Here is a 13,348-nt window from a genome sequence, read left to right as displayed (position 1 = left end):
AGCCATCTCACCAGCCCTCTTTTTTTTTTAAAAAGATTTATTTATTTGCTTCATGTATGTGAGTACACTGTCTCTGTCTTCAGAGAAGAAGAGCACATCAGATCCCATTACAGGTGGTTGTGAGCCACCATGTGGTTGCTGGGAATTGAACTCAGGACCTCTGGAAGAGCAGTCAGTGCTCTTAACCACTGAGCCCCATCTCTTCAGTCCTAGACATCACTTTCAAACACGAGGTGCTTCCTTCTACAAACTAATTTTAGTTTCATTGTTTGAGATTAATGCTGTGTTCTATGGGTGCGTCTGTAACTACTCCACAACTAGAAAGAAGTTTTTTTCCTCAGTAAATAACACAATCTTGGGATTCATAGTGCAGGCATATATCCGGCAACCAGCAGCTGTTATGGTTATGGAAAGAATTTTAAAATAAATATTTATGAGTTAGTTTTGAATTTTTAGACTTTTGTTGGAAATTACAGTTTCCAGGTAACTTGATTAAGTGACACACTGACCGCATGAGTTTCTGTAGAGTGACAGTTCCTGAGGATAGTTTTTTGAGAACAAAGCTCGAGATGAAATAGTCCTCAGTAGCCATCTTGTTTCTTGGTGCTCATTTTCTATTTGCTTTGTCCAGACTTGTTTGTTTGTTTATGTTTTCATTTCTGTGACATTGTAGAGAGTGCTAATGGCTCCTTATGTGATTTTTGGTATTCTTTTGTGTAGATATAATTTGTATCATCAGGAAGTAGGAAGAGCAAGTCTGAGAGAAAAAAGAAATGACGATTATTGTACCTATGAGTCCAGGCACTACACTGACTGCTTCACATACTTGATTCAGCTCCATGAGCACTTAGGAGAGATTTATATCACACTTCCTGGTGAAAAAGAGAGTGTCAGTGACTTCCTTCAGGTTCTGTAGTTAGCAGAATAGAATCCAGGTCCTTAAACTGATTAGTTAACAGCAATAAAGTCACAATTTTGTCTTCTGTTTTGGGGTTATGTTTCAGTTTGACTTTGAAGGATCACTTTCCCCAGTCATTGCACCCAAAAAAGCAAGGCCTTCTGATACTGGATCTGACGAGGTAAGCATTGTTATTCCTTGCTAATATTATTGATCTGTGGCGACTTGTCCAGATGTATATTTCTTTCAATTTGTTATTGTTCCTTTATCTTTTGCTATTTTTATTTGACTTCTAAGTAGGTTATTTTGAAGGATAGAATCTGTTATGTTTTCTGTTATTTATTTATTTTTGTTTTTAATCATATAAAATTACTATAAATGTATATATTTTGCAGAGTTAAGTGTAGGCTTCTGGACATTTTATTGATAATCGATCAAGTATTTGACAGCATTTGCCCTTTTATCTATCATTTTTTTGGCGTATTCATTTCGTACTATCTCTTTATTTGTAATCAGTCCTTTTTTCCTTTTCCTCAAGCAAGCCCTGACTTGAATTCTTTGACCACGTCTTAGTTGTACTGTTGTAGAATTTGTTATAAATGAAATTCCAGTATACATAAGGTTTCTTTCATTCAGCCTAATATATAATCAGCCAGTTGTGTGCTCCTTTTATTACCAAGGAGTGAGTCTCTATTGTAGTTTGTTTTGCATTCTTTCTGTTGATGGTTATGTTAGGCTGTTTCTAGTTCTTTTTTTCTTTTTGAGTGAAGATGCCTATGATGTCCAGAGATGTAACCCCTGTTGGAATTTCAAGTGGTAGAAATCACCTGATGTGGATTCTGGGAACCACACTCAGGCCCTTTGCAAAAAGTAGTATGCATTCTTCATCCTCTCTGGCCTCCTGCTGTTATCTTTATTACCACTTCCAATAGCTTTTATGTGATAATTGCTGTCATTTTTTTCTTCTTCTTAGGACTGGGAATACTTACTGAACTCAGAGTACCATCACAATGTTGAGTCTCATCTTTTGAACAAATCTCTATGTTTGACTGCTCTGGAAGTTTCAAATGCAAAAGATGAAGATTTTTCGCAGAGCCTCAATCTGGATTCTTCTGCTCTTCTCTTTGCTCACATCCCTGCAATTTTCTTTGTTCTTCACCTGGTTTATGAAGAGCTCAAGTTGAATACTCTAATGGGAGAAGGAATTTGTTCTCTTATCGACCTCCTTGTTCAGTTGGCAAGGTAGATGTTAGAACACTGCAAGAGGTCCTTAGAGGACTTCTATGATATGACATAGGAACCTCGGTAGAAAAACTCCAGTCGTCCCTTTTTCGACAACCACAGCATTGCCTGCAAACATAAAACTGTTGATACGGATATGTGTGCACCTTTAGCATTCTGGGATTTTTAGTTTTTATCTCAGGATTCAGGGAAAGTCACAAGAAGCAGGGGTGTCTGACTGTGGGCTTTCTGTTCTGACAAGCTGCCTGGCTGCACTCTTGCCTCTGTGTTCCATAATAGTGTCTACATTTACGTGTTGCTTTCCCATGGAAAATTGTGATTCTGGGTGAAGTACCAGATGCTTGTCCTGCTGTGGCGTTGGGGAGCCCCAGAGTGAGCTGGACAGTGGTAGAGCAGATGCCAGTGTATGGCAGAAGTGGCCCCGGTGCTGCAGGTGGTCTGCTGTGGTTCCCTGCAGGGGAAGGCAGCTTTCACACTATACAGCCTTGTTTGGGGGAAAGCGGCTCTCACACTATAACACCCTGCTTGGCACTGTACTCCTGTACTTAGTATTGTTTGGATATTTGTGATCCTTGGTGACAACTAAGTTAAAGTTGGCATTTCAACCTCTTAATTAAGATGTTAGCACATTTTCTGACTTCTGTGGTACTGAGGATCCTGAAATACTTTTCTGAAACATGGCATGTTTATTTGATAGTCCATTTCCATAATGACAGATCATTGCCATCATAAATTCCATTTTGTAATTTAATTTTTCTAAACCCTGATCATGGCTTTCTAAACTATATAGTACCTGTCCCTGTAACTGTGACTGGCCCCAAATCTTTGATTCTTTCTGCCTTTGCCTTTCAAATTTTAGGATTTTCATATGTGTGCCACCATGCCCTGCATTTCCCAAATATATATTATTTATATACACACCTATAGCCAACAATAGTGGCACATGCCTGTTATCCCTGTGCTTGGAAAACTGCTGGGAATACTGTACCTGAGGGAGACCATTTTAATTGAAAAAAAAAAAAAAAAAAAAAACAACAAAAAAACCCCCCCAAAACCCAGCAAAACGACACAACAGTCAAGAAGCCTCAGAGTGAGCTAGGTGGTATATCTCTGTTTTCTGGAAGAACATATTGTGGTCTGTGGAGATTACTCACATAAGATCCTAACAGCCAGTAAACAACAGGAAGGGGCAAGGTAGTGTTCTCTGTTGAGTTTGACCTTCATAAAGTTTGTCTAGCCAGAAGGGTGGGTGTGTACATATGAAGGTACTCTGAATTCGAAACTTTCTCAGACATAATGCTTTTTAAATCAAAAAGTCAACCGAAGGAGGCTGTTACAAGACTTTTGTTTGTGTGTGTTCTTAATGTCCTAGGGACTTAAAATTGGAGCCTTACTTGGACCATTACTACAGAGATTACCCAACTCTTGTCAAAACTACTGGACAAGTGTGCACCATTGACCAAGGTGAGTGTTGACACCACTTCAGGTCTTCAGCAGATAGGCATTTTGGTATGTCTCTTACGGAAGAGCAGGAGATAGACATCTTACATCTTATTTTAGCAAAGCAGTTTTGAAATGGAAACATTTGACCTCTGTGTAGAAGGAAGCCATAACTTCTTTAGTTTACCTATTCCAAAGCTTAGATAGCCTCTAATGACAGAGACATGAACCTTCTTCACCTGTGGTGTCCAGTCAGTAGCCAATGTCATATATTTACTTGGCTTTAATTAGCAGTACAAGTTTAGGTCCTAATTGCAGAAGCCACATTAAGATACTTGCTTAGTAGTCACATTGCGCTAGGGGTTACCATGCTGGACAGCACCAGTGTAAGCAACTTACAGTACTGCTCTTCCAGCCTAGACTTGAACTGAAGGGACTCGGCTCGGAGAGCAGAGCTGAGCTGAAACTTTTGTGTCTCTTTGTTTTTTTTCATCTTTATAGAAGTAGGCTAGGTGAAAGCTAGGTTCTTTAAAAAACAATTTAAAAATGACTTTTATGAATTTTTTACATGTGTATGGTGCATATGTGTATGTGTGTGCTGTTACATATGTGTGGAGTGCAGAGAACAACTTTCTGGAATCAGTTGTCTCCTCCTACCATGTAGACATAGGGGTTGAATGCAGGTTGTCAGGCTTGGTGGAAGGTCCCTTTACTGAGCCATTAGGCCAACTCTTGGCTAGTTCTTTATATGCTTTGTAAATGATATTGCTATATTTTATTTACAATGGAATAAAATAGAAATAATTTAAATTTATAAATAATGTAATGTATTTACTGTGACAGGAATGTGATTCATCTTGGATAATATTGAAAATGTAATTTTTATAGTATTATGACCATCTTTTTTGTCTTAGATGCATTGTATGTCTTTATAACATTTTGTGTAATTTTAAAGGTCAGATGGGATTTATGCATCATCCCCCATTTTTTACTTCTGAGCCGCCAAGTATTTATCAGTGGGTGAGTTCATGCCTGAAGGGTGAAGGGATGCCGCCCTATCCTTACCTTCCTGGGATTTGCGAGAGGAGCAGGCTAGTGGTCTTGGTATGTATTTGGAGTATTGACTGATTATCTTATTTCTTTAAATTTTCATACATACAGTACATACACTATTCATATGTATACACACACAAGTTATAGTAAAAGTCACATTGTTTCTTTCCCCCCATACAGTTCTGTACATTTCAGCAGATAGTTTTATATAATTGCCATTTTAGTTAGAATATTGAACATTTGTAATAATGATTTTGGAGAGGAGGAGCACCTCTCTCGAATCCCTCTTTAAGCTGTTGCATGTGCCACCAGATACCAGCTTCTGTTGCTCACAGACCGCTACATACATGTTGCTCACAGACCACTACATACATGTGGCTGCCCCATAGTTTGCTTATCTGATAGCTGGTTTGCTTTCAGTTGTTGATGGTTATAAGTGCTGATATTCTAAGTAGTCACACACAGGCCTTCACGTCAACGTAAGTTTTTATTTCCTTAGGCTGAGGACTGAGGATTGGGACTAATGTATATATACTAAGTGTATATAAATTATATAAGTTATAAAGTTATAGATTATATGGTATAGAAATTGCCAACTATTTTCCAGAGTGGCTGATTGCTTCCCAGTGCCTTCTGCAGTGTTAAGATACTGTTTCCTTGAATTCTTGTCCATTATTGATACTTGATACTTTAGCTTGGCTGATCTGTGGTCACTTATACCTCACTGTGCTCTTAAATTGCATTTCCTAGTGATTGTGGTGATGTTTTGAGGTTTCTGATGAGGAGTTCTGTTAGAATGTGATTTGCTGCTTCTGACCTGCTTTGTACTTGGTGTCATTGTTCTGCCAAGAAAGCATTTCTCTTTCTTGTTTTTTTACATTGCATCTTACCATGTAGACCAGGGTAGTCTTGAACTGGTGCTCTTGCCTCAGCATCCAGACTGATGTGATCCTGGAGAAATACTACCACCCTTGACTTAGGTTGAGTTTTGTTACTCTCTGGATGTCCCTTTTGTAGTTGTGCTTCTGTCAGAAGTCTATTAAGCACATTTTTTCCAGTCTGAACTTTGGGGAAACATTTTTCCTGTTTATTGATGTATGTGCTCTCTACATCGTCTTCATTGCGATAGCTTCATAGTAAGCCTTAAGGTTAGTTTGTGGTTTTCTCTCTCTCTCTCTCTCTCTCTCTCTCTCTCTCTCTCTCTCTCTCTCTCTCTTTATTTATATGAGTATACTGTAGCGGTCTTCAGACACACCCCAGAAGAGGGCATCAGATCTCATTACAGATGGTTGTGAGCCACCATGTGGTTGCTGGGATTTGAACTCAGGACCTCTGGAAGAGCAGTCAGTTCTCTTAACCGCTGAGCCACCTGTCCAGCCCAGTTTGTGATACTATTGGTATTCTTCTTAGAAGTTGTCTTAACCTTTGCCTATTTTATAATTACTTTACGTATGGTTATTAAGTCCTGGTGAAATAGTTTTCTAAGATATATATTTATTTTTGGAATGTTGTCCATCTTGAATAGTTAATGCAATCCTCAGACTTGGATATAGAACTACAGGGCATTGCTAAAGTTGAGTTCCTCACTACATATGCTTCTGTTTCTTGATGTTGGTACAGTATGTATATAGGCTTGTTAGGGAGCTTTCCTGAAATGGGGTCTTCTCAGGCAGACAAGGGACTCTTAACTACTTTTATCCCCTCTTTTGAAAGTTAAAAAACTGTAAATATCCGTTCATCTTTCCCTTCGCTGTTCTGTTCCGCTTCCTGTTGAACAGGGCCTTCTCAGTCCTCCATGGCTCCAGGTAGGGGTATGCAAGGGTGGTTCTGTGTGTTTTTTAATTCACATATGTAGTCATCACCACCATCTTTCTCTATAATTTTTTCATCACCCAAATTACTTTCATTTCCTGTTTCTATGATAAAACACCCTGAGAAAAGTAGCTTAGGGGAGAAAGGGTTATTTGGCTCACAATTCCAGGTCCATCTCTGGGCAGAAGACAGGGTGTCAGGAAACTGAAGCAGCTGGTCACATCACATCTACAGTCAAGAGCAGAGACCAATGAATTAATGCATATGTGCTTAGTTTGTGCTCTCATTTTACATGGTCTGGGTTCCTCTGCTTAAGGAATGGTCTTATTGAGATTTGCATCAGATAGGATAATCAGTATAATCCCTCAGACATTCTCAGAGGCTAATCTAAGTCTGGATAATTAGAAATATGCCCAAAGGCTTGCCTCCTAGGTGTTGAGTTGACAGTACTCTGTAACCCAGGCAGGCTTGGACCATGCACTGTTAAACAGTAATTTCCTCTTCCTCTTCCCTTTGATCCCTGATATCCTCTGTTCTGGCTCTGTGAATTTACCTAATTTACATACCTCTTGGAATACTGCTATAGCCCTTTGGGGGTTTAAGTGATTGGTGGAGATGCTTATAAATAAGGGTATTATAGCCTCATAGTTAATACAGGAAAAGTGGGAGGCAGAGATGGGAGGATTCCCCACAAGCTTGCAGGCCCTGGTTTACACAGCAATAAGTAAGAGCCCCTGTTGGTCGTTGGGTGGTACCAGAGAGAGATGGCTCAGCAGTTAAGATCACTTGGCTTCTCTTCCAAAAGAACCATCACTAAGAGACCTGCCACAAGCAATGTAGAAGACAAGAACCAACATCTGAGTTTGTCTTCTGGCCTTCATGTATATGCTGTGCCATGTACATGACTGTAGTCATACATGAACACTCAGTAGGAATATGCATGCATATATGCATCACACACTGTACAGAAATAATCTTCTAGTAGGTGATGTTAAGTCATTTGAACTGTTTTGCATTTTTTCTTGCTATTGTTTTGAATATATCTGTTTCTAAAGAAATTAAAGACTAAATGAGATCCTTTGGGATAGCTACCACTGTTAGATACTATTAGGGTATGACTAGGTACCTGTAGGGATAATTAAGAACATAAGAGTATGGAACACCTCAGACTCTTTAATTATGGGAATATAAAAATGCTCCAAAATTTTGTAAATTTTAACATGTATTTACTATAAGCCGAAGCAGATTTACTCTCTGATATGAAATATATAGTCACATAAAGACCGGAATGTGAAGGCATGAAGCAGTTTTCTTATAACTGATGGAAACTAGGAACAACCTGTATGTCAAGAAAAAAAATTGAAATTTTATTTTGTGTGGTTCTTTTGCTTGCAAGTATACTATGTACCAAGTATATGCAGTACCCATGGAGGTAAAACATTGACTCCCCTAGAACTGGAGTTACAGATGGTTGAGAGGCAATATTTGGGTGCTGGAAATTGAACCTGGGTCCTCTAGAAGAGGAACCAGTCCTCTTCATTACTGAGCCATCTCTTCAGCCCATGTTCAACAACTTTTGAGTAGATGTACTAAATTGGTACATCTCTGTAATGGATACTACTCAGTAAAGAGGAACAAAGTACTGATTGTAGCATAAAGGGGATGAATCTCATGGCTATGTTGTAAGTGTAGAACTGGGAAGACTCCGTCCTGTGTGATCCTATTTATATCATGTAGGATAGATGAGCTAAGGGACATGTAAAGTTATTTCTAACGTTTGTGTAGAAGGATTGTGATAGAACATGAGGGTGGGGTGGGTTGGGATGATGTTTGGGGTATGATGCACCTTTTTTTGTATTGAGATTGATAGTCATCTGGTTGAATAAAGTTGGTCCAGACTCACAGTGATGTGCATCTGAAATACAGGAGTCTTCCCACATTGTGCTTTTCTTTCTTTTACTTCAGTGGTTTAATAAGAATAGGATTGTTTGGATGTGGGGCATAGTTCTGTAATCCCAGCACTAGGGAGTCAGGCAGGAGGCTTAGTAGTTCAAGGCCAGCCTCAGATTCGTGGGGATTTTTAGGCCACTCTGGGCTACATGAGACCCTGTTTCATAAAGAAAAATAGCCAGAACAACTGAAGATTAAAAGTAAAAAAATAAAACAAGTAACAAGTTCCTTTTCTCTGCAGAGTATTGCCCTCTACACCCTTGGTGATGAGAGTTGTGTTTCTGATGAAACTTGCCAGTATTTATCCAAAGTAACCTTAAGTAAGTTGTTACAATGTTTGCCTCCCACAAACAGACTATTAAAATGTTTATTGGTGCTAGCCTTAGAGACAACATCTTGCCTCTTTTAGTACTATTTAGTCCATAAGCACAACTGAATTTCAGATACCAGGTTACTTGGAATCTGACAGACCTGGTTTCTTTGGACAATGTGGCTGTATAGGACTGTGTTAGTCTAAAGGAAACGGCTGTCCTCTGCAACTTGCCACAGTACTGCTTGCTTTTTTATTTTTAAAAATTTTGGTTAATGAATTCTTACTTCCTAATATCTTCTGGGTGTTGCTTTTCTTACCAGGATGTCTATTAAAATAAAGTTTCCATTTGTTGCCTTTCAGCTCCCCAAAAGCCACAAGCAGAGCAAGAAGAAAACAGGTAGTTTGTTTCAGACTGTACTTTCATACTTAAAGTTGGAGGAGTTGTTGAGTGTTTGTGTTTAACGTCCTTTTGTTCCCCATAGGTTTACTTTCCGGCATTCTGCTTCAGTTTCTATTCTGGCCGAGAGATTAGTTGTCTGGATGGCCAGTGTAGGTAAGAGCTGTGTTGTTACTGAGGACCAAGTCTTGCTTCCAGACCACTCTCGCTGGAATTGGGAGGCATGCAGGGAGAGAGCGTGGTTTTCTGTAAAGGCAGAAGATTGAGATATTGTTCATTAAGTGGAGCCTTTACAACTTCTAAAGAGTAGCTGAGACACCAGCCTTTTATATCTGAGGGTATTGGAAATCTTTATTTTATTCCCTGTAGATCACTTGAGGCTGCAGATCTGTAAACTGGTCTCAGAATGCAAACTTTAGTTACTATACCTCTAAATGTGAAGCCATTCTGAGATTTCAGTTCAGAAATGGGCACTCTTGTCATCTAAGCTCAGTTGTGTAAGCCCTTTAGAGTGCTCTCAAAACAGAAAAGGCCTGAGATTTTAGGCACTGTGATGAATGAATACTCAGCTAACAAGAAGGGAGGGAAATTAATTCTTTTTTTAAATTTATTATTTATATGAGTACACCATAGCTGTCTTCAGACACACACCAGAAGAGTGCATCAGATCCCATTACAGGTGGTTGTGAGCCACCGTGTGGTTGCTGGGAATTGAACTCAGGACCCCTGGAAGAGCAGTCAGTGCTCTTAACTGCTGAGCCATCTCTCCAGCCCAGGAAAATTAATTCTTTATTTCTTGGTCCAAATGTCATCACTCCTGGGTTTAAAGGTGTTTTGTTTGAAAAAATAATTGGGCAAAACCAACAAAGACATCTTGCTAGTAGTGGTGGTACATGCCTTTAATCACAGGACATAGGAGGCAGAGGCAGGTGGGGGTCTCTGAGCTTGATGTTAGCCCGGTCTACATAACGAGTGCCAGGGCAACTAGGGCTACATAGATTGTGTTCCCTGCTGGGGAAAAACGGTTACTGAAATGAGTATATGACTAAAAATTGAGACTGCTCTACATAGTACCTTAAAAAGCAATGCGTCAAGGAGGTCACATGTGTTTCTTGATTCTCCCACGGAGTCTGTTCTCAGTGAAGGTTTTTACAGTTCTTTTTTCTATGACTCATAGAAAAATAACAATAGCGGTCTTAACAGTGTACATATAGGATGCATAAATGAAAAATACTGGATGAATTCTGTCCATTGTACATTACTTAATATTTACTAAAAGTTACTCTTAAATAAGGAAATATTTTTGCTTCAATAATTGATGAATTTTTATATCATAAATAGTGGATAATATTGTGAAGTTTAGAACTTCATTGCTAGAAAAGAAATTTGAATTGGCCTGAGTTTTACAAGTATTTTAAATATTATATGTATTTAACATTCAAAAGTATGTGTGAAATGTTTATGTAGAGAGTAATGCTAAAGTGAATTTGTCTGTTGGTCACTCACCTTTACACCAGCCCGTGATTAGTGCAGCTAGTGCTCACTGCTGTCACTCACCGGCAGATGTGTTACCTTTGTCTTGCTCAGTTAACCATCTTTATATTTTGCTTAGGAATGTATGTTTGAGTGATTATGTGTACATATACAAGTACCACATTCAGCTGAGCTGACTCATGTAGCTAAATCATTTATTGAAGACCAACAATAGGACTTGCACTGACCAATGCCTTTTAACCCCTGTAATGAAACAAAGTTCCTATTTTTATTTCTATATTTTGGTGCACATGTACACAGTTTTTTGTGGCTATGACAAACCAGAGGAGTTGAGCTATCTTTCATACCAACTCCCAAAGTAATGGTAGTAAGTTCACATCACTGTTGATTACGGGTGAGATTGCTGCTGTTTCCTGTACTTGACCAGCTCTTAGTGCTGGTGACTTCAGTGTATTTTGACTGACCAGAGGATGATTGGAGAAGTGGCAGATCTCTAACTGAAAAGCATCTTTCTTTCTTTCACGTCAAGGATTCACTTTAAGAGATCTGGAGACTCTTCCCTTTGGGATTGCTCTTCCCATCAGAGATGCGATTTACCACTGTCGGGAGCAGCCTGATTCAGATTGGTCAGAAGCTGTCTGTCTCTTGATTGGACGTCAGGACCTTTCCAAGCAGGCTTGTGAAGGAAATTTACCCAGAGGCAAATCTGTGAGTGTCGACATGGGAAATTCAGTTTTAGCCCCAGATAAAATCAAAGTGGAAGCAGTTTTCATTTTCTTTTGCACCTTTATCTGTTTTGGTAGCTGTGCATATCAGTTTGCCTTTTATGTTATAAAGTCAGATGGCGTTCATCATTGAACATGGGAGTTGTGAACTTAGTGACTGCTCCATGCTGGCTGACCCTTCCTTTGCTCAGAATCAGGATTGGTCAAGAGTCAGCAAGCCACCTGCCATGCCTGTTCTTTTGTACCTGTAGAGGCAAGCAGTTACTACATAGGAAACCCTAGAGCCTGTGTACCCTCAGTGTGGCCAGCTATGATAATACCTGTTTTCTTGTTGATTACTCTTTGAAGGGTTCAATTTCTTGAATTCAGCCTTTTAATTAGGTATAAATAAATATGTCTAACCCCAGAATAATAGTAAAATAAAAGCCTGAGGAAGAGTACTTTCTCCTTTAGGGTGAAGTCTATTTTAGAATGAGTTCTAAGAATCCCAGAAACAAGGATAATTTTTTTTATAATTATTATTGTTGTTGTTTTTATTATTATTAGTAGTAGTATTCATTTTTTTTTTCTTTTTTGAGACAGGGTCCTTATGTAGAGCAGTCATGCTGTTATATTACTCTTAGAGATCTATGACATCCCTGAGCAAACAGGAGTCAGGTTTGTCTCCTTAGCCTTTGAATCATCACATCATTACAGTGTCGTATGACCGTGGGTGTGTTACCGTAGGTCTCCTAGCTCGACAGTTGCATGCTGGAAACTTGGGCCAGATTCAGTTTCCACTAGAGTCTGATCTCAAATTTGTATCTAAATAGCAACTCTAGTTGACTTGGTGTTTGTCTATTTTAAATACAAAATAGTCTTTTCTTGGTCAAGAAAATCCAGATGTGGTAGTACATGCTTATAACCAGAACTTGGAAGACTGAGACAGGAGAATTACAATGAGTTCAAGGATAGTCTGAATTACATACTATGACCCTGTCATAACACACACACACACACACACACACACACACACACACACACACACAAAATCTTTAGCATTTAGATTTCTTTTGCTCCTGAGGACCATACAGCATATAAAGGCTATAAATATTAATCTATAAATTATTTAAATGTCAGTTTAGGCAAGTTTATCTAAACTTGCTAAATTTCAACATGGTTCTGCTATTTGTGTTTATGTTTTGTTGGTTAGGATTTAGAGTCACCTATCGCCTCACGATGGCATACATTCTGAGAAGTGTGTTCTTAGGTAGTTCTGATGTATGAGCATGATAGTGTTTTTTTTTTAGCTGGGTCACTGTGCACACATCCTATCTTAGGGAAGCACCATCATGTATGTGGTCTCTTGGTGGAAGTGCTGTGTGGTGCATGTTACAGTTTGTTTTAGATTAGTTACTCCATGGGAACCAAAATAAGTTTTTATCTGGATATATATCCCCCCCCCTTTTTTTTCTAGACTAATACTGTTGCCTCCACACTAAATGATGGATCAGAAAACTAGCATTTGTAGGAATTAGACACTTACATAGACTCGGGTGATAAAGAGACCAGGAGCGCGTGGCCAACCTGGGCAACATGGTGCTGTCCCAGTGCAGAAGAGCTCAGCTTGTATGACAGCATTGTGTGACTTCAGAAAGTTTACTGGTTATGTTTACCTCTGGTTTAGAGTTCTGTTCCATTAGCCTGTTTTCCCTTCTCAGACTAGACATACGACTACCTTTTAAATCACTACTCTAAAATCCATCACACAGGTGCTCTCATCAGAGGTGTCTTCAGGAACTGAGGCAGAGGAGGAAGATGATGGCATGAATGACTTGAACCATGAGGTTATGTCATTAATATGGAGTGAAGATTTACGGGTGCAGGATGTGCGAAGGCTGCTTCAAAGTGCACAGCCTGTCCGTGTCAATGTGGTGCAGTACCCAGAACTCAGTGACCATGAGTTCATTGAAGAAAAGGAAAACAGGTAAAATAGTTCATCTCATGTCCGAACTGTTACACTTCAGACTGGTTTGCTCTCCTTT

General features: G+C 39.1%; 1 protein-coding gene across 1 annotated transcript in view; it reads left to right on the top strand.

Annotated features, from left to right (window-relative positions):
- The window catches only part of Anapc1 (anaphase promoting complex subunit 1), a 78,369-nt gene that overhangs the window by 24,906 nt on the left and 40,115 nt on the right, over positions 1-13,348 (top strand). The window contains exons 17-25 of the mRNA XM_021192780.2: positions 1,005-1,079; positions 1,872-2,140; positions 3,513-3,604; positions 4,536-4,684; positions 8,637-8,715; positions 9,069-9,105; positions 9,191-9,261; positions 11,129-11,307; positions 13,076-13,290. Coding sequence (XP_021048439.1) covers positions 1,005-1,079; positions 1,872-2,140; positions 3,513-3,604; positions 4,536-4,684; positions 8,637-8,715; positions 9,069-9,105; positions 9,191-9,261; positions 11,129-11,307; positions 13,076-13,290 — 1,166 coding nt within the window. The remainder of the gene's footprint in view (positions 1-1,004; positions 1,080-1,871; positions 2,141-3,512; positions 3,605-4,535; positions 4,685-8,636; positions 8,716-9,068; positions 9,106-9,190; positions 9,262-11,128; positions 11,308-13,075; positions 13,291-13,348) is intronic.

This window comes from Mus pahari, chromosome 3 (assembly GCF_900095145.1).
Source record: "Mus pahari chromosome 3, PAHARI_EIJ_v1.1, whole genome shotgun sequence".
Taxonomy (NCBI): Eukaryota; Metazoa; Chordata; class Mammalia; order Rodentia; family Muridae; genus Mus; species Mus pahari.
This window is presented reverse-complemented; position numbering and strand designations above follow the sequence as displayed.